General features: G+C 41.7%; 1 protein-coding gene across 1 annotated transcript in view; it reads right to left on the reverse strand.

Moving 5' to 3' along the window:
- Window positions 1-1,067: 1,067 nt before the first annotated feature.
- The window catches only part of si:ch211-197n1.2 (EF-hand calcium-binding domain-containing protein 6), an 80,990-nt gene continuing 56,485 nt past the window's right edge, over window positions 1,068-25,572 (reverse strand). The window contains exons 13-18 of the mRNA XM_055923743.1: window positions 18,778-18,913; window positions 15,197-15,321; window positions 11,486-11,729; window positions 4,516-4,688; window positions 4,103-4,274; window positions 1,068-3,744 (exon numbers count right to left, since the gene is read on the reverse strand). Coding sequence (XP_055779718.1) covers window positions 3,505-3,744; window positions 4,103-4,274; window positions 4,516-4,688; window positions 11,486-11,729; window positions 15,197-15,321; window positions 18,778-18,913 — 1,090 coding nt within the window. The 3' untranslated portion in view covers window positions 1,068-3,504. The remainder of the gene's footprint in view (window positions 3,745-4,102; window positions 4,275-4,515; window positions 4,689-11,485; window positions 11,730-15,196; window positions 15,322-18,777; window positions 18,914-25,572) is intronic.

Below are 25,572 nucleotides of genomic sequence, written 5' to 3' on the forward strand. Positions count from 1 at the left end.
AATTTTTGAAGGACTACCGCTTCCTCTGTCACCCATACATACCACATCTATCTGTAAGGTCCCTCAGTCAAATATTGAACTTGAAGCACAGATTCAACTACAAAGACCAGGGGAAAGCCTCATAAAGAAGGGCAGTGATTGGTAGATGGGTAAAAATAACAAATCAGACGTTGAATATCTCTTTAAGAATGGTCAAGATAATAGTTATGCTGTGGAGGATGTATTAAACCACACAGACACATGAGATACATTTGTCCTTCTGAACTGAGCTGCAGGACAGGAAGGAAACGTTGCCCTCATGGTGACATCCCTGAGTTGATTTTAAAACAGCTACAGAGTTCAATGGCTGTGACGGGAGAAAACTGTGGACAGATCAACAACATTGTAGTGACTCCACAATAATGACCTCAATGACAGAGTGAAAAAAATAATACAAATATACAGAATAAAAATATTCCAAAACATGCATCCTGCATGTTCAATACTGCAAAATACTGCAAAAAAAATGGCTAAGAAATACACGTTTTGGCCTAAATGCAAAGCCTTATGTTTGGGAAAATCCAACACAACACATCACTGAGGAACTGCCTCCTTATTTTCAAGCATGGTGGTGGCTGCATCATGATATGGTTATGCTTGACAACTGCAAAGTCTGGGGAGTTTTTCAGGATAAAAATAAATGGGATAGAGCTAAGCACAGGCAAAATTCTAGAGGAAACCTTTTTCAGTCTGCTTTACACCAGACACTGGGAGAGGGATTCACATTTCAGCAGGACAATAACCTACAACACAAGGTGAAATCTACACTATAGCTGCTTACCAAGAAGACAATGAATGTTCCTGAGCGGCCAAGTTACAGTTTTAACTTAAATCTGCTTGAAAATATATGTCAAGACTTTAAAATGAATGTCTAGCCATGATCCCCAACTCCTTGCCAGAGCTTGAATATTTTTATTTTAATAATGGACAATCCAGGTGTACAAAGCTGTTAGAGACTTATCCATGAAGACTCACACCTCTAATCACTGCCAAACGTGTTTCTAACATGTATTTACTCAGGGGGGGGGGGGGGGGGGGGTGAATACTTATCTAATCAAGGTACATCAGTGTTTTTATTTTTATTCATCTTTAAAATGTAAAAAGGCATTTGCACATCTGAGCTATCCTTGCCGCAGGTGCATGGCAACAACTGAATAGCATCCATTGATAAAGATGAGCAACTTACATGTCTAAAAACATGTTTTAGAAATGTTTGGAAATGTATTGAAAATGTAATACAGAAATATCTAATTTACATAATTATTCACACCCCTAAGTCAATACATGTTAGAATCACATTTGGTAGTGATTACAGCTGTGTGGCTTTCTAGGTAAGTCTCTAAGTGCTTTGCACACATGGATTGTACAATATTTGCTCATTTGCACAAAAATGATTCAAGCTCTGTCAAGTTGGTTGTTGATGATTGCTAGACAGCCATTTCCAAGTCTTGCCATAGATTTTCAAGCCGATTAAAGTCAAAACTGTAACTAGGCCACTCAACACTCTTCAATGTCGTCTTGGTAAGCAATTCAAATGTATATTTGGCCTTGTGTTTTAGGTTATTGTCCTGCTGAAAGATGAATTTGTCTGCCAGTGTCTGTTGGAAAGCAGACTGAACCAGGTTTTCCTCTAGGATTTTGCCTGTGCTTAGCTTAATTCCATTTATTTTTATCCCAAAAAAAAGTAATATTCCTTGCCGATGACAAGCATACCCATAACATGATGCAGCCACCACTATGCTTGAAAATATGAAGAGTGGTACTTAGTGATGTGTTGTTTCGGATTTGCTCCAAACATACCGCTTTCTATTCAGGACAAAAAATGTATTTCTTTGCCACGTTTTGCAGTTTTACTTTAGTGCCTTATTGCAAACAGAATGCTTGTTTTGGAATATTTTTTTCTGTACAGGCTTCCTTCTTTTCACTCTGTCATTTAGGTTAGCATTTTGGAGTAACTACAATGTTGTTGATCCATCCTCAATTTTCTCCTGTCAGAGCCAAAGGGATATTTAGCATCTGCTTTTTTATTTTTGCACTACCAATCGGTGTCCTTTGCGAGGTGTTGAAAAATATCCCTGGTCTTTGCGGTTGAATCTGTGCTTGAAATATACTACTCGATTGAGGGACATTTACAGATAATTGTATGTGTAGGGTACAACGATGGGGTAGTTATTAAAAAATCATGTTAACCACTATTATTGAACACAGAATGAGTCCATGCAACGTATTTTGCGATTTGTTAAGCACATTTTTACTCCTAAACTTATTTAGGCTTGCCATAACAAAGGGGTTGAATACTTATTGATTGCCTCATGACATTTCAGCTTTAAATGTTTTATAAAAATTTAAAAAATCTACAAACAAAATCCCACTTTGACATTATGGGGTATTGTGTGTAGACTAGTGAAACAAAATCTAAATGTATTCAATTTTTTATTCAGACTGTAACACAACAAAATGTGGAAAAAGTCAAGGGGTGTAAATACTTTCAGAAGGCACTGTATATATTTCCACACTATGACATTGTAATAATATTTTGAAATCATGAAAATTATGATAATGCCCTTTTAGTTTTAGAGGTGTTTGAAAAGATTGCTTGAAATTTCAGCCTGTTTTTGTGTGATGAATTTCTGGAGTGCCTAGTGACATCACTAGGCGGTAAATTAGTTAATGGACTAATAAGAACGAGAGTTCCAAACCTCTCTGTCAATAACAGCTAGTTTTCAGTTTTCCCCTTCCACTCAGACCACTGCCAGAAAGTCCTAGCAACAACATTGTTTCTTAACATTCTCTGAATGTTCTGAGAACATTACTTTAAATAGAACAATGAGGAAACCTATAGAAAACGTTATGCTGAAGTACTGAAATTCTCACAGAAGAACATTGTTTTTAATTCATAACATAATTCTCAGAATGTTATGTGCTAGCTGGGTATCCTGCACCATTCCCAGAATGTTGTGGGAAGGTTGTATGCAAAATAACCATAGGACAACCACACTTTCACCAAGCTCTAAGAAACGTAGTTCTCAAAATATTATGTGCTAGCTGGGTTGTATTATTGTGGAGTGACACTTAAATAAATACAGTCATGTACAGCATTTCGCTACACCCGCAATAACATCTGCTAAACATGTGTATGTGACCAATACATTTGATGTCTAAATGTTGTTTGTATGTCATTTTGACAACCTAATGCAAAGCAAATTGCCCCTGCTGATTTGCCCAGCAGGCAAATCTGGTTGCAATGACAAACTGGCATATTTTGTAACATCACGGTCAGGTTGTAAGGCGATTGTAAAAGGACGTTATTTAGACATCTTTTTAGTGACCAGGAAAATACGTCTTAAATTGGTAGTATAATCTGACGTCACATCAACCAGAAAAAACAATTTCAACCCGGAAATGACATCATTATGACGTCCCATGCCAAACTTTGCTTGCTGGGCGAGGGATGATGATGACTCTTTACTTTACTCTAGTCCCAGAGGTTATTTTCTTGCGTATGTTCTGGATCAGCCGGCGATAGGCCACCCGGCCTGCCAGGTCTCGGTCCAGCCCGGCCAAGACATGGTAGTACTCCTCCGGGTCCAAGGGTACGTCACACAGCAGCAGAGCCGCTCGGAACTCGCCTGGGGAGAGGTAGCCGCTGGCGGAGCTGTCCAGCCTGCGGAAGGCCCGACGCAGAATCTTGCCCTGCCGCTGAAGCTGGGTGGAGGGTGTCATGGGGAGGTTTTCAACTCAAAACAACAACAAACTGTAGTGTAATTCTTATTAATCGTTCTGCTTATGTGACTCAATAAAAACAATTGTTCAGAAAAAAGAACCAATACTAATAATGGTTCTCATTCAAGAAATCTCGCATAACTAACTTTTTCCAAAGGAGTGTTATAATTTTCTTTTAGCAGCAATTATTCGATAAAGCTCATTATGAAATTGAATCAGTGTAAGGTTTTCATCATGCAGAATGGGGTTTAACTAGACCTTGTAGTCTATGAGGATATGGAAGTGGATTGAAATATCCTAAATCTATGGTAGAACACTGGTTAAAAGTTAGTCAGTGTACCTTCATCCTTAGTCTTGAGCTCAGTGGTACTTGTTCACACAAGGAAGAGCCTTTCTCTGCAGACAGATCCTCTGTTTCGTTATGGAACTGCAGTATGCCGGCCATGTTGGATCCATGCCTCCACGGCTGTTTCCGTCTCCCAAAGGGCCTCAGGAACTCAACGAAGGAAACCCTGAGGATGGAGTGTTGCTGCTTATTCACGTTATAAGGATCAAAACCATTGGCCATAGCCACTTGAGGAATGTAGCTGAGGCACAATCAGATGGAACATCAGTCTGATGGTTCCAGATCCACCCTCTGATTCTAGAAGCAATTTTAGGTTTGTGCAAAAATGTTAGGTTTGCGTAAAAAACTTAAACAGGGATAGGCCATCCTGTATGTCAACTAGTCAGAATTCCTGGCAATTCACCCACCTTCCATCCCTGTTGATGTCAAACTTTCGAGCCAGCATCTCCCACTCGTAGTCATCGAGGTGCGCACACAGACCTTTCAGCACTTCCTGGAACTCCTTCTGGCTCACAAACCCCGTCCTATAAGGATCCAACTCCTCAAACTCCTCCCGCAACTCATCCAATGACAGCTCCACCTAGGCCAGTGTAGAGGGAGGGAAATAATGGCGACAATTAGAAAAAGTTGACCTGGGCCAAAGATGGGGTTAGGTAGATTAACCCTGGGCAGACTGCAGATGTGAACAGCGGCAAGCACAGTCCACACATACGCTTAGGGACGCCAAGGGCAGTAGAAAAGCTAAAGATGGAGGAATATTACATCTCCACATTTTTCAGCGGCTAGTAGCTGCTGTGAAAGGATCTTAAGCACAATAGACACGTCTCAGGAGGAACTAAAGGCTTAGAGATTGGACGTAAGCGACGTGTTCCACTTAGAGACGACACAACAGTTCTGCTTAAACTTGATCACTTTCTGGGCCATTAAAGGACCTTACACTAGAACCGCCATAGGCCCTGCGGTTTGATTTTGTAATTAAAACAAATCTGCCTTTTTTAAAGCAAAGTCCTCCTCCTTCCCTGACTTTTCCTAATTGCCCAGTTGTCAGAGTTTTAAAATCACAAACAGCAAAGTATTGAGAGCCTGTTTACCTGTTTTCCCACCTAATTTAAGGGGCCAAGACAAATGCGATGCTGGGCGTTGGTACCCAGGTGGGCTGTACGTTGGTCCTGCTGCTCTGATTGGATAAAGCAAAGCTGTCACCGTTCACTCGCTTCATATTTCATGCAAGCTGTCTCAGTTCACTCACTTCAAAATTTACCCGATCACTTCTCACAGCATGTTTCGGTCTGATCATTTAGATTGCTGCTGCATCCTGTTAGCCTGCTACTATAATAAATCAATAGGCGAGGATGTTTGCTAGCAAGCTATCAATGTGCATAAAATCTTACAAGCGAAGTGAGATTAGGGAAAGATCTGTGATAGCCTAATCAATGATGTTTGTTTTGTTCCTTTATTTTTTCCAGACACCTTGATCACTGAAGCCGAGACCATGGTGGATGGGGAAACGTCACTGGATTTAGTAGCTGGCACCGATCGATCCAAGGATTCTCCCCCAATCAAATTTCCTTGGCTCCTAACTCGTTATCAAACTCACAGGAACCAGTGCTACTCAGCCCAGGATGCAAACATCTCTACTCAGATAAGCAAATACTTTGATGTCATCCAAGACATTGACACAGATGCTGCACTCATCTTCTGGGCTAAAAGCAAAGAAAAATTCCCAAATCTATACACATGGGCAATGAAGGTCTTATCAATCCCTGTCTCCTCAGTACCGGTCGAGAGAAATTTTAGTAGAGGGTGGTTCATCATGAGACCCCACTGCGCTCGTTTAGGTCATAGAAGGGTCACTGCACTTGCATTTCTGAAATGCAATCATACCCCGTTGTAGTTGATCTCTGATAAGAGCTACACCCATCCATGCACTTTCCTCAAGAAATTCGAATTGGTATGAAATGGCTTAATTGAAGCTGGTAATGTGATTTGAAATGCCAAGATTATACAGTTGAAGTCGGACGTTTACATACAGTACACCTTAGCCAAATACATTTAAACTCAGTTTTTCACAATTCCTGACATTTAATCCTAGCAAAAAATGTCCTGTCTTAGGTCAGTTAGGATCACAACTTTATTTTGAGAATGGGAAATTTCAGAATAATAGTAGAGAGAATGATTTATCTCAGCTTTTATTTCTTTCATCACATTCCCAGTGGGTCAGAAGTGTACATACACTCAATTATTATTTGGTAGCATTGCCTTTAAATTGTTTAACTTGGGTCAAACGTTTTGAGTAACCTTCCACAAGCTTCCCACATAAGTTGAGTGACTTTTGGCCCATTCTTCCTGACAGACCTGGTGTAACTGAGTCAGGTTTGTAGGCCTCCTTGCTCGCAGACACTTTTTAAGTTCGGCCCACAAATTTTCTATGGGATTGAGATCAGGGCTTTGTGATGGCCACTCTAATACCTTGACTTTGTTGTCCTTAAGCCATTTTGCCACAACTTTGGAAGTATGCTTGGGGTCATTGTCCATTTGGAAGACCCATTTGCGACCAAGCTTTAACTTCCTGACTAAAAACGATGGTCCAAACATAACGATGGTCATTTTGGCAAGACAGTTCTATTTTTGTTTCATCAGACCAGAGGACATTTCTCAAAAAAGTACGATCTTTGTCCCCATGTGCACTTGCAAACCGTAGTCTGGCTTTTTTTAATGGAGGTTTTGGAGCAGTGGCTTCTTCCTTGCTGAGTGGCCTTTCAGGTTATGTCGATATAGTACTCGTTTTACTGTGGATATAGATACTTTTGTACCGGTTTCCTCCAACATCTTCACAAGGTCCTTTGCTGTTGTTCTGGGATTGATTTGCACTTTTCGTACCAAAGTATGTTCATCTCTAGGAGACAGAACACGTCTCCTTCGTGAGCGGTATGACAGCTGCGTGGTCCCATGGTGTTTATACTTGCATACTATTGTTTGTACAGATGAACGTGGTACCGTCAGGCGTTTGGAAATTGCTCCCAAGGATCAACCAGACTTGTGGAGGTCTACAATTTTTTTCCTGAGGTCTTGGCTGATTTCTTTTGATTTTCCCATGAGTTTGAAGGGAGGCCTTGAAATACATGCACAGGTACACCTCCCATTGACTCTAATTATGTCAATTAGCCTATCAGAAGCTTCTAAAACCATGACATAATTTTCTGAAATTTTCCAAGCTGTTTAAAGGCACAGTCAACTTAGTGTATGTAAACTTCTGACCCATTGGAATTGTGATACAGTGAATTATAAGGGAAATAATCTGTCTGTAAACAATTGTTGGAAATATTACCTGTGTCATGCACAAAGTAGATGTCCTAACCGACTTGCCAAAACTATAGTTTGTTAACAAGAAATTTGTGGAGTGGTTGAAAAAACAAGTTTTAATGACTCCGACCTAAGTGTATGTAAACTTCCGACTTCAACTGTATGTGCACAGTATACTCTAGCCTGTGAAATGAAAATATTGGCTTTATGATTTGAATATATCAGAATGACAAGATATAAAATACATTTTAGTTGGTGTTGAAATGACTTGATGAAATCTTTTTAAACTTGTTTGTTTTATTTATCATTAATGATACAATAAATGACCAATAGCATGCTGATACCTGCTCGTCGAACATCTCATTCCAAAATCATGGGCATTAATATGGAGTTGGTCCCCCCTTTGCTGCTACAACAACCTCCATTCTTCTGGGAAGGCATTCCACTAGAAGTTGGGACATTGCTGAGGGGACTTACTTCCATTCAGCCACAAGTGCATTGGTGAGGTCGGGCACTGATGTTGAGGTCAGGGCTCTGTGCAGGCCAGTCAAGTTCTTCCACATCAATCTTGACAAACCATTTCTTTATGGACCTCGCTTTGTGCACAGGGGCATTGTCATGCTGAAACAGGAAAGGACCTTCCCCAAACTATTGCCCCAAAGTTGGAAGCACAGAATCGTCTAGAATGTCATTGTATACTGTGGCGTTAAGATTTCCCTTCACTAGAAGTATGAGGCCTAGCCCGACCCATGAAAAACAGCCCCAGACCATTATTCATCGTCCACCAGACGTTATAGTTTGCAACTATGCATTGTGGCAAGTAGCTTTCTCCTGGCATACGCCAAACCCAAATTCATCCGATGGTGAAGCCAGATGCCAGAGGGTGAAGCGTGATTCATCACTCCAGAGAACGCGTTTCCACTGCTCCAGAGTCCAATGGCGGCGCACTTTACACCACTCCAGTCGACGCTTGGCATTGCGAATTGTGATCTTAGGCATGTGTGCAGCTGCTCAGCCAGCTGCACACATGCAATTTCGCGGCTGAACTGTTGCTCCTAGATGTTTACACTTCACAATAACAGCACTTACAGTTGACTGGGGCAGCTCTAGCAGGGCAGAAATGTAATGCCTGCCTCGTTGCAAAGGTGGCATTCAGTAAGGACATTCTACTGCCAACGTTTGTCTATGGAGATTGCATGGCTGTGTGCTCAATTTTATACACGTGTCAGCAACGGATGTGGCTGAAATACCCGAAACCACTAATTTAAAAATGTGTCCACATACTTTTGTATATATATTGTATGTCATAGTAGTTCCTTATACATACCTTTGCTGTCTTTTAATCAGGACAGTTTGCTGAAGTGACAATTCAAATAAACTTTTGTTTTCGATATGATCACCATAAACTGCAAAGCTGTCATCTATTTATACCAGTACTACACTCTACTGTATATACCTCATATATCTTATAGCCTACCTTGTAGGAACCGTTTTGGCTTACCTTGCTATGTCATTTAATGTGTTGGGTATATGTTGTATGTCTAGGGATGTTTGAACTTGTTTTGTAAACTGTTGGGTCAAGGGTCAATGGTCATGTATTATGCAGCCAATTCGGATATTTTTTCCACTAATTGGTCTTTTGACCAATCACATCAGATCTTTTTCAGATCTGATTAGTCTAAAGACCAATTTGTGAAAAAAGACTAGAATTGGGCTGCATGTCTAAACTCAGCCAAGTCTGGTGTGAATTTAAATCAGAGGAAAGGCTCAATTAGTCTGTCCCCCATTTTAACCGCACACCAGCTGATGGGGAAATTCTATGTATGTAGTGGCTAATCCCTGAGCCACCTCTTGCACATGTTGAGAGCAGTTAATGACGCAAGTCAGTCATTTGAAATGCAATTTTTTAGATAAATGGATTGGCTTCTGTCACTTAGTAAATAATCCAGTTTAGTGGATTCAGTTTCTAAAGAATGGGGTGGAAGAGAGAATGCATACAGCATCACCCATTTTCTTCTGGGTGTGTCAGCTCTTCCACCCCAAACGGCATGGGCACGGTCTTTTGGGATGTGGTCTCCCAGGGCTCTCAGAGGGCCATCGCTTATACCAGGCTGCAGCAAGTCAGTCTGGATAGATGCTGAAAGTGGGCTTTCTCAGGACACAGCATCTAGCGCCATGACCTAAGATGTCAGGCAATATATATTGTACACTACCGTTCAAAAGTTTGGGGTTACTTAGAAATGTCCAATTGAGATGGTTTGGGATGAGTTGGAATGCAGAGTAAAGGAAAAGCAATCAAAAAGTGCTCAGCATATGTGGGAACTCCTTCAAGACTGTTGGGAAAGCATTCCAGGTGAAGCGAGTTGAGAGAATGCCAAGACTGTATTAAGCTATCATCAAGGCAAAGGGTGGCGGATTTGAAGAATCTCAAATATAAAACATATTTGGATTTGTTTAACACTTCTTTGGTTACTACATGATTCCATATGTGTTATTTCATAGTTTTGATGTCTTCACTATTATTCTACAATGTAGAAAATAGGAAAAATAAAGAAAATCCCTTGAATGAGTAGGTGTGTCCAAACTTTTGACTGGTACTGTATATACTGTATACAATCCTGGGCAGTAGGACAGCTACGTAACTGGTACTGTATGTCTTGGCCCTGCTCCATGGAGGAGGGTTGTCAAGAGCGAAGAAAGCTCCTCACCTGCTCGCTCCCATAAGATGGGGAGGCAGCGCAGGCAGTGGCTAATCACAGTAAAAAATGGGACGAGGAAAAGTCAAAAGCTTTGTGGACTCGAGAGTACCAGATAGCTCTCTGCCTTTTCCCTAAGATTCAGAAAGTAAAGAAAGGAATTACTAGCTCAATGGAGAGTGTTCTCCATAACAGAGCCAAGTCGTCTTTGCAGTGGTGGAAAAAGTACCCAAATGTCATACTTGAGTAAAAGTAAAGATACCTAAATAGAAAATGACTCAAGTAAAAATTAAAAGGGGCATTATGTTTTTCTAAGTAGTGATAAAGCCTGGGAGCAGGCAATGTTGGAAAGTAATCTTTAGACATGCTGTATTTTACTTAAATGTAGTTTTGTAATTGAGTAAAACAAGCAGACAACAATATATTTTTTTCCTGAGCCAATGGGGTAACATAGGTAACCACAGGTTGTTTTCCCCACAGACTGGGGCGGTGGCCACGTTCTATCTAGTACCAACTGAGACTATACAAAATGATATTTGCTTCCAAAGATTTTGGAAGCATCTATATACAGCAGGTCTTATAAATGGTTTATGGTGTAAAGAGCCGGTGGTCTAGTTGTAAATCTCCTGGCTCAAGACACATATGTCGGCTATATCACTCTCTCCACCAGAGATCGAGGTTCAAACCCAGCTCAAACCCTTCAATCTGTATCCCCCTCTGTCATTTCAAATCTGGAAAATATGTAAGTGGAATTCCACAATCCTTTAAAAAAGGGCTTATAAAGGCTTCGTTAATCCTTAAAAGTTGTGCTTTGTTTAAAGTGGGATGATTATTATTATCATGATCACAGGGAAGGTAGAAGGGAAGGGACAGTTGGGAGGTTCTCTGAGAGTTGCACCAAAGCTGAGTGTCCTCCCCCTCCAAGCTCACATGAGTGGGGATATGGTGGTAGGGAGACAGCAGTGGAGGTCCTCTGGTTCTCCCACGTGAAGGACAATACTCTCTCTGCTGGGTGAGTGTGAGCAGCAAGTCCCCCTAGTGAACTTCCATGGCCCCCTGTTCTCATACCCACCCAACAGCCAACAGTCCCCCTAACACACACACACACACACACACACACACACACACACACACACACACACACACACACACACACACACACACACACACACACACACACACACACACACACACACACACACACACACACGATGCTGTAACCTTAAACAAGCTCACAATTGAGGTCCCATTAGACAGACGCGGGTAGCACAGTGTTGTGTGTGTGTGTGTTGAAGGCGATAGGGGCTTACCCTTGTTCGCTTTGTAAGTCCCCTCTACCCCCGCTCTTATCTTCCCACCCCTGCCCCCTTATCCCTACCTTGGCACGCACTCCATCTGCAAGTATGTCAGACACACAGTGGAGCTTTCTGGAGCACTGCCGGAGATTCTCATCCCCTTTCTTCGGGGGGCTGCGCTTGGCGTTGGGAAAGCACGAGGACTTGGGAGAGTAGCCAAAGTGGCGCGCAAGCTGCAAGAAATCCAGCGTCCTGTCCTGGTTGGTAATCAAAGTGACCCAAAGATGTCGGATCTCCCCCCGGCTCACTTCGGGGTGGATGTCAAATCTGCAGGGTGAAAAGATGAAAAGAGAGAGACAGAGCGAGAGGGAGAGAAAGAACAAGAGAGTGAGAAAAGGGGGAGAAAGGGATGGCGAAAGAAGAGGGGGACAATTCCCACTACATATAGATGAATAACTACTATCTCACAGGGTTTAAGGGCCCCCTTTTTGCTTGCCCAATCCCCCCCCACCCACCCACCCATCCCCCCACTCCCCACTTCACCAATAACAATGCCAAAACTTGGCAGCCAACCCAGCACATAAGCAACAGTTTCCCATCAGAGAGCAAGCAGCTATCTTAGGCCTTGTTGGCATCGACCGGAGGCCAAAGAATGGGAAGCACTGTAAGAGAGCAGACATGAATGGGTCTGTAAGAAATGTAAAAAAAAAATATAAAAAAACGTCTACACCGTTATACTGCCTGCCTCTCAGCTCCCTGAGAATATGTTATTGATGAGTAAAGAAGTCCTTTGAAGAGAAACAGATTTGACCCTGATAATTTAACTATTTTTGTTATTCGATTTTTATATAACCCATGTAGATGGATATATGTGAGATATAAAATGTTTTCAAATGACAAAGCCTAAAATATATATATAACATTTAAAAAACAAAACTGGATTGAGTGGAAAATATTACAGATAGCGGGAATATCTCGGAAAGGAAAGTTTTAACTGGCTAGATGTGGTATATTAGCTGTGGACCTGCTGGATTCTGACTACTAAGTTGTTGTACTAAGACTCTGGAAGGGTAGGGTGAGTGTCCCCCCTGCCAAGGGATGAAGGATTTACCTTTTCGCAGTTGGCACGACCCTCAATGTGCTCACCCGCACTGAGAACCCCAATGCCCAAGATTATGCAAATCCATGGAGATGTTCTATTCAACACTACCTCTATTTAGGGCAGCCACTGGGATATTCCAGCCAAAAAATGAATAGACAGATAAAGGAGGGAAACGATATAAAGGAGAAAACAAGTGGGAAAGGGTCAAAAGAAGACTCAGATAAATGAACAATACATTTTTTCAAAATGTTCGCCAAACTTTGAAAAGGTATCCCCAGTCTCTCAGTCTTTGTCACTTTTCTTTGGTAGTGGGATTCTGATAGACATGGAGCCCAATGCAGAACAGAGCATGACATGGGAACACCAAAACAAGCGTGCAATACGCCATAGAAAATGGTCTGCCTGTGCTCTCAAGAAAAACAAAATCACAGTAAACGCTTTGTTATTCATGGGAAAAAAAGAGCAGACTTGTTAACTCCCACAATTAAGGCATCATTTGCCAGGAGAAAGTGCTGCTTCTGATGGCCATTGTTTTTGTGGACAAAAGGTCTCCAAAGCGACCCTCAGATCAGTGCGTATGACTGTGTGAGTATCGCGAGGGTGGCTTTGGTTATCATGTGGCGCCACAACAAGGGGCACTTGTGTCACGAGGAGAGACAGGGTTGTGTGACATCTGAGAAGTACTAAAGATGAATCAGTTGATTTGACACGGTGGTAAGACAAAGAGGCAGTATGCATTCCATAACTCTGTGACACCATTGAGAAATACTCACAGGAACTGGGGGCATATAATGCATTTTGAGTAATTTCCCAAGACATTGCCTGAAGAATAGTATTATTCTGTCGGGGAAAACGTTCAGATTAAAAGCCTTTTTGTTATAGACTATAATATCATTATATCTAAACACCTGTAACAGCATTCCTCCTCCTCTTCATCTTCGGAAGAGGAGGAGTATTGAGGGAACCAAGGCGCAGCGAAGTTTGAACACATATTTATTTAACAAAGACACGAACTTGAATAAACTAACAAAAATAACAAACGGTGTAGACAGACCTAGACGACGAACTCACATAAAACAAGAAGAACGCACTAATAGGACAATTAGACTACACATACCGAACAAACCGTAACAGTCCCGTATGGTGCAAACAATTACACAGACACGGAAGACAACCACCCACAACGAACACTGTGACAACGCCTACCTAAATATGACTCTTAATTAGAGGAACGCCAAACACCTGCCTCTAATTAAGAGCCATACCAGGCAACCCAAAACCAACACAGAAACAGAAAACATAGAATGCCCACCCAACCTCACGTCCTGACCAACTAACACACATAACAAACTAACATAAATAGGTCAGGAACGTGACAACACCAATCAATTATTCATATTTTGAGTTATTTTTTCCATCAAAAGAGCTAAGGTAAAAAATTATTAATTAAAACAAATTTAGAATTACTATTACTATTACTCAGTTCTGTGGAAATAAAGATGAAAATCATGTCTGTCAAATGGCAAATGATTACTTTAGATAACAAAACACAATATTTTCAGTTGCAGCGAAGTTGAGGGTCTAAATTAGTTCTGCAAACTAAACACATTGTGCGGTTGACTCAGCTACTGTAGTTGCAAAGTCAAACTTCAATACCTACAGTAAGTTCACACAACATCATTTTTTAAATCCAGCTTAAAGTGAACAAACTGCCTCGGTTAGTAAAGTATTCCATGTCAGCTCAACATGTTTTAGTCCAGCAAACTTAGACATTTAAACAGTTACATTTTAGTTTATTTTACAGTGAAGCAAAACAATATAAGCGATTCAGAGAAACATTTCACATTTTAGGAATGATCTGTGTTTGTTGTGATTCATGGGTCTTTACCGTCATATTTAGGGCATCATCCCTTTACCAGTGAATTGAAACTGTGTGTGAACAGTGTTGGGAAAAGTACCCAATTGTCATACTTGAGTAAAAGTAAAGATAACTTAAAAGAAAATGACTCAAGTAAAAGTCACCCAGTAAAATACTACTTGAGTAAAAGCCTAAAAGTATTTGGTTTAAATGTACTTAAGTATCAAAAGTAAATGTAATCGCTAAAATATACTTAAGTATCAAAAGTAAAAGTATAAATCATTTCAAATTCCGTCAACACTCAGACATAATTTACAAACGAAGCATTAGTGTTTAGTGAGTCTGCCAGATCAGAGGCAGTAGGGATGACCAGAGATTGTCTCTTCATAAGTGTGTGAATTAGACAATTTTCCTGTCCTGCTAAGAATTCAAAATGTAACTAGTACTTTTGGGTGTCAGGGACAATGTAAGGAGTAAAAAGTACATTATTTCTTTAGGAATGGAGTGGAGTAAAAGTAAAAGTTGTCAAAAATATAAATAGTAAAGTAAAGTACAGATACCCTAAAAAACAACTTAAGTAGTACTTTAAAGTATTTTTACTTAAGTACTTTACACCACTGTGTGTGAATATATGTTCATGTATATTCACATACAGTATATACTGTACGTTGATATAATGATCATATTGTTTTTGTGATAATTAACATGATTTATGAGAAAGACAAGGGATGCGTCACAAATAGCATCCTATTTCTTACATAGTCTACTACTTTGGTCAAATATAGTGCAGTTTGTAGAGAATAGGGTGCCATTTGCGAAACCGGCAGAATGTACCTCTTTAGAAGCTGGTAGAAGGTCTCTTGACTGAGACGTTTGGTGTTCTTCTCATCCAGCTTCTCAAAGACTCGCTCTGCTGCCTGGTAGTGGTTCTTCACCAGGGCCTTGATGATCTGGAACAGCTATTGGAAAGAGACAAATGTGCCACATCTGGCATTTACACCATACACTCTTAAAATTCACAATGGAATTCTATGGATGTCAATAGTGTCAACTTATGAATCTGGCAAAGCATATGACATCTACAGTATCACATTCATTAACAACAACTCATTTTATTATTACTACTATTAATAATAATACAACAACAAAACGCTTAGAAAAAAACAGTTCCAAAAGGGTTCTTCGGCTGTCCCCATAGGAGAACCCTTTTGGGTTCCATGTAGAACCCTCTGTGGAAAGGGTCCGACATGGAACCCATCAGGGTTCTACCTGGAACCAAAAAGGGTTCTTTAAAGGCTTCTCCTACGGGGACAGCCAAAGAACCGATTTAGGTTCGAGATAGACCCTTTTTTTCTTAGATTGTAGTACAGCTACTACTACTACTACCTTTACTGCTGATAATAATAATAATAATAATACATAACATAAGCTCTTATTTTGACTCTGCAAGTAGGAAAGCTGCTCAAGCAGGCAGAAATACAGCCGGAATGGCATGTTATGCATCATATGAGGGAAAATCATTCATGACGAATCGATCAGATACACATGAAAAGAACCCGGGAATCGATAGTACATCGCTCAGAGTTGCACAAATATGACACAACATTCAAAATGGGTGAATCTTTCCTTTAAAAGTCCAGAGTGTAGCTTTGTGGGTGAACTGACCAAATTCATATTGAAATGTGTGTTACAGATCTGTCATTGCAGGCAAGTCTGAAGAACATTATTTCTATGCTTCCTGTTCCGGTTTTGCGTCTTTTTACTTTCTGAGTGAAAATGCAAGCCGAGATCTTTCGCTCAGATTTTTCTTTAGCATGACTTTAAAAAAATGTAAGCTATGCAACATTAACCAATTAAAAACAGTTATGTTTGTGAAGTAGGCCATAGGCCCAATACATTATCACTACATATTAGCTATGCTTGAATTGCACTGCCAATGTTGTTCTTCTTAGAATTTGCTTCTTTTTTTGTGCTGGACTGATGGCATGCATCTGATGGTCAGTCTGAGGGGAGGGAGTGAGTAGCGGTGAGGCTGCCTCTCACCCAAGTGACCCGACTCACAGTCCATCCACTCTCCCTCCCTCCTCTGAGAAAAGGGGACACGGTCTTCCAGCTGATGGCAAACTCAAGTCGCACTGCATTATTTCTGCCTCATGCACCAATTCATGTTGTTATTCCTATGACCAAAGAAAGTGAAATATTCCTTGATATTAAAAAAGACACAAGCCGCTAATAGTAACAATGCAAGCTTATCGGAACACTTTGTTATACTCCTTCATTGCAGCTGCAGTGCTGGTTGTAGCGTGAGTGGAAGAAGGGAGAATGCGCATTTTATGGATTACAAAAGTGTTGAACAAAGTTTTGCCAGTGCTAAATAACTACCTAAACATGAAATTACTCATAAAACAGCAGCTGTAGGGCCTCCCGGGTGGCGCAGTCGTCTAGGGCACTGCAGCACAGCGCTAGCTGCGCCACCAGAGTCTATGGGTTCGCGCCCAGGCTCTGTCGCAGCCGGCCGCGACCGGGAGGTCCGTGGGGCGACGCACAATTGGCCTAGCATCGTCCGGGTTAGGGAGGGTTTGGCCGGTAGGGATATCCTAGTCTCATCGCGCTCCAGCGACTCCTGCGGCGGGCCGGGCGCAGTGCGCGCTAACCAAGGGGGCCAGGTGCACGGTGTTTCCTCCGACACATTGGTGTGGCTGGCTTCCGGGTTGGAGGCGCGCTATGTTAAGAAGCAGTGCGGCTTGGTTGGGTTGTGCTTCGGAGGACGCATGGCTTTCGACCTTCGTTTCTCCCGAGTCCCTACGGGAGTTGTAGCGATGAGACAAGATAGTAATTACTAGCGATTGGATACCATGAAAAATTGGGGAGAAAAGGGGGTTAAATAAAAATAATAATAAAAAAAATAAAAAAACAGCAGCTGTATTCTTTGAGTATCTCTCAGGTAAAAAGTTTAGAAATCTCACAGTATAAACTTTGCTCTGCATTCAAGGCTTCCAAAAGGAAGGTTCGAGATAGACAGCCATCATCACATGACCATATTTCACCGTTTGATCATTTCACTTTTATATTGTGAAAAAGAGGGAAAAACTGGCATTTTTTTCCTTAACTATAGACTTAAGAGGAAAGTTAAGCAAAGTTGCTATTCCTCAAAAAGGTTATTGGACATTTTCTTGCACTATTTCTTATGTTTATCCTTAAGCACAAAGTTAAGAAGAAATTTGATTCTTGAAAATAAAGGTGTATAATGTTGTTAATTCCAAGATAGCTAAACCCTTGTCTTAAACTCAGGGCAGTGAGAGAAAAAGCACATGAAAGCAATTGAACATGTTTAATTCACTCACAAACCCCATCTGAAAATTACTTTAAACCCAAGAACATGTTTTAGAACGATAATCTCAGAAAGAAATATGCTAACATGATTGCCATTGCTAGCTAGATAGCAAAAACGGTTGCCTAGCAAAAAACATCTTAAGAAGATCTGTAAGAAGATATTTGAGAAGCTCGGAAGAAAATCATTAAATCTTAAGATATTGTTGAGGAATTGCACTAGCGAACTATGTTATGGACTTCTTATTTTTATCTAAAGAACATTCTTAAGTTTCTGCATAAGAAGTGTTTCGTGAATCTGGGCCCAGGTCGTCAAAATCAATGGCACTCCCTCGATATAAAGTTGTTTTTGTCAAAAATGTATCAGTTTGTCACTTTCACGAGGTTGGAGTAATAACATGTTCAACTACCTAAGAGATTGGCTTGAATCTAGGTTGGACCTTTAGATTTTGAGCAAAATAACTAGGGAAGTATTTTTCACTTCACTCATTGAGTTTAAGAAAAGGGTTTAGCTATATTGGAATTAAGACCAAATCTAAAAACATTATTTTCAAGAATCTAAGGAGAACATAAAAAATAGCGCAAGAACATTTCCAATAACTTTTTTGAGGAATAGCAACTTTGCTTAACTTTTTTTAAAAGTCTACAGTTAAGGAAAAAATGGCAGTTAAGAAGAAATATCTTCTTAAGAAGGTTTTGTGAATCTGGGCCCAGATCTCAATGCAATTGAACCATTATGGGAGATTCTGGAGCAGTGCCTAAGACGGCGTTTTCCACCACCATCAACAAAACATCGAAATTATGGAATTTCTTGTGGAAGAATGGTGTTGTGTCCCTCCAATAGAGTTCCAGAATCTATCCCAAAGTGTTTTGAATCTGTTCTGGTCGCTCAACACCCTATTAAGACGCTTTATGTTGGTGTTTCCTTTATCTTGGTAGTTACCTGTACATTGTTTTGTCACAAACTGAAATTAGGCGAAGATGATAGAACTTTAGGAACTAGATAATGGCGGCATTATTTCTACATAAAGTATTGCCTCTTTAATATGCAAAACATAATAAGATATGAGGAAAAGTCAATATACCTGTGCCACACTCCGTCCCCGTCCCAGAATCCCACTCTCCTCATTCACGAGTTGCACGTTTAGCCCCTCCTGTTCTTCGTTTGTACGCCCCAAATATCCAGCAGGACTTGCCTCGAAAAGGCTGGGAACTCCTCTCCTGGAATTCAATTAACAGAGAGATTATTTCAGTCTCAATTGCACTGTTTTGTGCTCTGGGAGATTTTTCTCACTTGAAAAGGTCGCTTGAAGAATGTCTTAAAGGGCAGGAGAATGTAGCAGTGCAGTGAGTCTCTTAATAAAAGCAGGGGTTGCTTTGTGTCGGGGCCCCCAAGCCTGCACCTTTTCTACACATATGCTTCAGTGGCCCAACAAGGCACATACGCAAAGCGACAACACGAATCAGGGACGAAGACATGAAACGCTTTGAGGCAGCCTGAAAGGACGTGTGATGTGGTCAAACAGTTTGAGGGCACCTGACAAACTTGACATGCCAGTCAACCCTGTAAGGGAGCCAAAAGAAAGGGCAGACAAAAACCACTGGTCCTAATTTGCTCCCTGTCCGCTTGGCTGGACTCATGAGGGGCTGGGCTGGTGTGTCCTCCCAGCCACCCCTGCCGCCCAGCTTTTGTCTGGAGAAATGGCCCAGCCACTCCTCTGCCTTTGGCTCCTTTGGCTGTGGGCCGGGGCCAGTGTCAGAGCCAGTGTTGGGGACGACTGTAGGTTTTAAAGGTCACGCGCCAGAGGTCACAATCAGGAGACCAATCGGGACAAAACCAATCAGGCGTAAAAAACAAAGCTAAAATATGAGCTGACAGGCTAGTTGGGTTGAGGACTTTATCACAAGTAACTGAATGATTGAATCAATAACCTGTGTGTGTGTGTGTGTGTGTGTGTGTGTGTGTGTGTGTGTGTGTGTGTGTGTGTGTGTGTGTGTGTGTGTGTGTGTGTGTGTGTGTGTGTGTGTTTATTGTGTAAAGTGTGGTGAGGGGGGACATTCTTTACACCAACATGGGGCCGTAGGTGACACTCCCACTAAACTACAGGTCTGAAGCAGAGGCTGGAAATTTACAAAAGCCAATCCACTATTTCATTCTACCAGATCAGGGTTGAAATGAATTGGTTTTCTTTAAAATAATTTAGGCACGCTTGATTTAACTTTATCAATAGAAAGGTCCCGAAAGTGCAAACCCAGTGCGCCGGGTAGGCCAAATCAAACGCACCTAAAGTGTTTGCTAGACTATTTCAACTCAGATCTGCATTCCACTCACACTATGGCTCCACACAACTACAGACATATCCAAGCTAGCACATAACATTCTGAGAACCATATATTTCTTCGAGCTTGGTGAGAATTCACAGAACATTAAGACATTTTGATACTTCAGCATAGCGTTTCCTACAGGTTTCCTAATGGTTCTACTTAGTCATGTTCTCAAATTTTTCCAGAACGTTAAGAAAACTTTCCATAAAAACCACAAGAAAACTTCTGTAACGTTCAGAGAACATTCTATGAATGCTATTTAACCTAAGGGTGAATACAATAGCATAATACAAAAATACCCATAAAAATCTGTCAGTTTAAGCTAGAGATATGTTTTTTTGCATTGCATGTAACACTTTCGCATTTGCGGTAAAATGTGACAGAGCTAGAACCGTGTTTGTCAAACCATGAGACATCCCGGAAATCGTCTGTAGAGTCCAAACGGTTTTGCCTACTATTACCCCGGTTTTGCCTACTATTGGTGTCTCTGTTTTGCTCTTCGACCCCCACAAGCATCTTAGGACTCATCTGAAGTCAGTACAGCCAATATTCCAAATTCTCTCTGTAGCGTCAGTTTGGGCTACACACTAATATTATCCCTCTGTGGTAAGGTGAGACTCTCACAAACTCATACATGTTTTGTTCTAGGATGTCCACAGGCCTCACAAGACTTGTCTGAAGGTCCCCTGGTACCAGTTGAAAAAAATGAATGAATAAACTGTATATATGGACACTGTTTAGTCCCAAAAATAAGGGATTAAATACATTTTTTAAACGTTTCCTGATCTTTCTTAAACTTCAGAACAACTTTCTTCTGATGTTTTTGTTTCAAGTTGTGAATATGTTATTCAATGTGTTTGTATGGGTTAATAGCAGTAAGGCCCCAAATATGTTTTTAGCAAATAATTTGTTTAGATATTTTATTTTATACTTCAAGGGGTCTTAAACTAAAAAATCTAATAGCTAAAGGATTCTTCTTAAAACAATTCCTTTTAGCTTAGTATAACCCTCCCCCAGCTTAGACAGGGCTTAGACTCGGGGTTAAAAACATTTACATACCTTCCGTTCTTAGCATCAACAAAACTCTCTCTATCCTCTATCTTGTTAAGTGTGTTCAGGTGTGTTGTCTGCACCCACTAATTGGAAACACCTGATCTTAATTAGTGTTTGTTTCCTTTAAAATAAGGTCTGTCTGAATAGTCTAAAATGAACAGCTTTATATGTGTAAAAAAACATAGCATGCTGGCTCCATCCTGGTGGTGCAGTGGACTAATTCCATGGATAGGGAACAGAAGATTATAGATTTGAATCCCACTGATATCGTTTCAAAATAAAAAATGTATGTGTTTGCATGATTAATGTCTAAGGAAATGAATTTCCACATATCCTATCTGTGCTTGGAGATCAAAAAAGTTAACACAAAATAAGCTAGCAGTGTTATTAAAAGTATTATTGAAACATTCATTCAGTTTTAAGGAAGTTATTAAGAAACCTCCAAATAACCTATAATCTTCGTTCTCAGAGCTTTAATAAAACATCCCTGGAAAACGTTCAAGGAACCAGAGTAAAATGTTTGCAGAACCCCCCTGCAACCTAAAAATAGATTTTCCCAGAACAGGCTAAATGTTCACCTCTCTTCTCAGAACGTTTTAAATACATTTTACCGGCCAGGAAATGTATGGCTTCATTCCCATAACCAATGTCAAACCAAAAACATACGATCTAACAACTTCCAAAAGCCAAATGTGCTAACTGGGATCTTTCTCTTACACTAAATGTTATGAAAATTCAAATGTGGGGATGTGCAGAATCTATGAGACTATAGGAATCAAAACATCCAAGAGGATCATAATGGAACCTTCCTGGACTATGATCAATTTCCACCACTGCACCCCTCTACTAGCTTGAACCAGAGAATGGCTGCTCATTTTTCGACTCCAGGTGAGAGTAAATGGATGCGTGTCGGAACCAGAAAGAAGGAGAAGATTCGTTCTCGGCGTGTCTGCCTTCTTCCCCTGCGTCCGGACTTAAGACCTTCAAATTGCTTGGAGCCCCTGTACCAGCTGTCTTCTGCCGGGGACTTGGGTGTTCCCTCCATGGCTGTGGATGCCCCTCCAGCTACCGCTCCCTGTCCTAGTCAATCAACTGCCTGGGCACATCCTGGACCACAGCGGCCCCCCTCCACTGGGCCTTGCTCTCTGGATCAGACCTCTGTCCCTTTGCCTGTTGTGGCCTGCATGCAGCCGGTGTCTCAGCTGCCCTCTTCTCAGGTGAGTTCTGTGGATCTGACCTCGCAATCTACTTCGAGACACGACAGAGGCCGGATTATTCTGTCTTAGCACACTCTGCCAACCCGGATGTCCTAGCCGTGTCTGAATCCTGGCTTAGGAAGACCACCAATAACCCTGAAATTTCCATCACTAACTATAACATTTTCCGACAAGATAGAACTGCCAAAGGGACGGGGTTGCAATCTACTGCAGAGATAGCCTGCAGAGTTTACTATCCACCTTTCCAGAAACAAGTCTCTCACTGTTGCAGCTTGCTATAGACCACCCTCTGCCCCCAGCTGTGCTCTGTACACCATATGTGAACTGATTGCCCCCCATCTATCTTCAGAGCTCGTGCTGCTAGGTGACCTAAACTGGGACATGCTTAACACCCCGGCCATCCTACAATCTAAGCTTGATGCCCTCAATTTCACACAAATGATCAATGAACCTACCAGGTACAATCCAAAAGCTGTAAACACGGGCACCCTCATAGATATCATCTGAACCAACTTGCCCTCTAAATACACCTTTGCTGTTTTCAACCAAGATCTCAGCGATCACTGCCTCATTGCCTGCTCCCGGAATGGGTCTGCGGTCAAACGACCACCCCTCATCACTGTCAAACGCTCCCTAAAACACTTCAGCGAGCAGGCCTTTCTAATTGACCTGGCCCGGGTATCCCGGAAGGATATTAACCTCATCCCGTCAGTAGAGGATGCCGGGTTCTTTAAAAGTGCCTTCCTCACCATCTTAAATAAGCATGCCCCATTCAAAAAATGTAGAACCAGGACCAGATATAGCCCTTGGTTCTCTCCAGACCTGACTGCCCTTGACCAGCACAAAAACATCCTGTGGCGTTCTGCATTAGCATTGAATAGCCCCTGTGATATGCAACTTTTCAGGGAAGTTAGGAACAAATACACACAGGCAGTTAGGAAAACTAAGGCCAGCTTTTTCAAGCAGAAATTTGCATCGTGTAGCACAAACTCAAAAACGTTCTGGGACACTGTAAAGTCCATGGAGAATAAGAGCACCTCCTCCCAGCTGCCCACTGCACTGAAGCTAGGAAACACTGTCACCACCGATAAATTCACTATAACTGAGAATTTCAATAAGCATTTTTCTACGGCTGGCCATGCGTTCCACCTGGCTAACTCTACCCTGATCAACAGCCCTGCAACCCCCACAGCAACTCGCCCAAGCCTCCCCCATTTCTCCCTCGCACAAATCCAGATAGCTGATGTTCTGAAAGAGCTGCAAAATCTGGACCCCTACAAATCCGCCGGGCAGGACAATCTGGACACTCTCTTTCTAAAATGATCTGCCTAAATTGTTGCAACCCCTATTACTAACCTGTTCAACCTCTCTTTTGTATCGTCTGAGATTCCCATAGATTGGAAAGCTGCCGTGGTCATCCCCCTCTTCAAAGTGGGAGACACTCTAGACCCAAACCGCTACAGACCTATATCTATCCTACCCTGCCTTTCTAAGGTCTTCGAAAGCCAAGTTAATTAACAGATTACCGACCATTTCGAATCCCACCGTACCTTCTCCGCTATGCAATCTGGTTTCAGAGCTGGTCATGGGTGCACCTCAGCCACGCTCAAGGTCCTAAACGATATCATAACCGCCATCGGTAAGAGACAATACTGTGCAGCCATATTCATTGACCTGGCCAAGACTTTCGACTCTGTCAATCACAACATTCTTATTGGCAGACTCAACAGCCTTTGTTTCTCAAATGATTGCCTTGCCTGGTTCACCAACTACTTCTCTGATAGAGTTCAGTGTGTCAAATCGGAGGGCCTGTAGTCCGGACCTCTGGCAGTCTCTATGGGGGTGCCACAGGGTTCAATTCCCGGGCCGACTCTCTTCTCTGTATACATCAATGATGTGGCTCTTGCTGCTGGTGATTCTTTGATCCACCTTATTGCAGACAACACCATTCTGTATACCTCTGACCCTTCTTTGGACACTGTGTTAACTAACCTCCAGACGAGCTTCAATGCCATACAACTCTCCTTCCGTGGCCTCCAACTGCTCTTAAATGCAAGTAAAACTAAATGCATGCTCTTCAACTGATCGCTGCCCGCACTTGCCCGCCCGTCCAGCATCACTACTCTGGACGGTTCTGATTTAGAATTATGTGGACAACTACAAATACCTAGGTGTCTGGTTAGACTGTAAACTCTCCTTCCAGACTCACATCAAGCATCTCTAATCCAAAATAAAATCTAGAATCGGCTTCCTATTTTGCAACAAAGCATCCTTCACTCGTGCTGCCAAACATACCCTCGTAAAACTGACCATCCTACCGATCCTCGACTTCGGCGATGTTATTTACAAAATAGCCTCCAACACTCTACTCAAGAAATTGGATGCAGTCTATCACAGTGCCATCCGTTTTGTCACCAAAGCCCCATATACTACCCACCACTGCGACCTGTACACTCTCATTGGCTGGCCCTCGCTTCATACTCGTCGCCAAACCCACTGGCTCCAGGTCATCTACAAGTCTCTGCTAGGTAAAGCCCCGCCTTATCTCAGCACACTGGTCACCATAGCAGCACCCATCCGTAGCACGCACTCCAGCAGGTATATCTCACTGGTCACCCCCAAAGCCAATTCTTCCTTTGGCCGCCTCTCCTTCCAGTTCTCTGCTGCCAATGACTGGAACGAACTGCAAAAATCACGAAAGTTGGAGACTCTTATCTCCCTCACAAGCTTTAAGCACCAGTTGTCAGAGCAGCTCACAGATCACTGCACGTGTACATAGCCCATTTGTAAATAGCCCATCCAACTACCTCATCCCCATACTGTATTTATTTATTTATCTTGCTCCTTTGCACCCCAGTATCTCTACTTGCACATTCATCTTCTGCACATCTACCATTCCAGTGTTTAATTGCTATATTGTAATTACCTCGCCACCATGGCCTATTTATATCCTTTACCTCACTTATCCTACCTCATTTGCACATATTGTATATAGACTTTTTCTACTGTATTATTGACTGTATATTTGTTTATTTGATGTGTAACTCTGTGTTGTTGTATGTGTCGAACTGCTTTGCTTTATCTTGACCAGGTCGCAGTTGCAAAGGAGAACTTGTTCTCAACTAGGTTACCTGGTTAAATAAAGGTGAAATAAAACATGTAAAAATAAAATAGGGAGGAGGTCAAAGACCTGGCAGTGTGGTACCAGGACAACAACCTCTCCCTCAACATGATCAAGACAAAGGAGATGATCGTGGACTACAGAAAAAGGAGGGCCGAGCACGC

The sequence above is a fragment of the Salvelinus fontinalis genome, chromosome 5 (assembly GCF_029448725.1).
Source record: "Salvelinus fontinalis isolate EN_2023a chromosome 5, ASM2944872v1, whole genome shotgun sequence".
NCBI classification, from domain to species: domain Eukaryota; kingdom Metazoa; phylum Chordata; class Actinopteri; order Salmoniformes; family Salmonidae; genus Salvelinus; species Salvelinus fontinalis.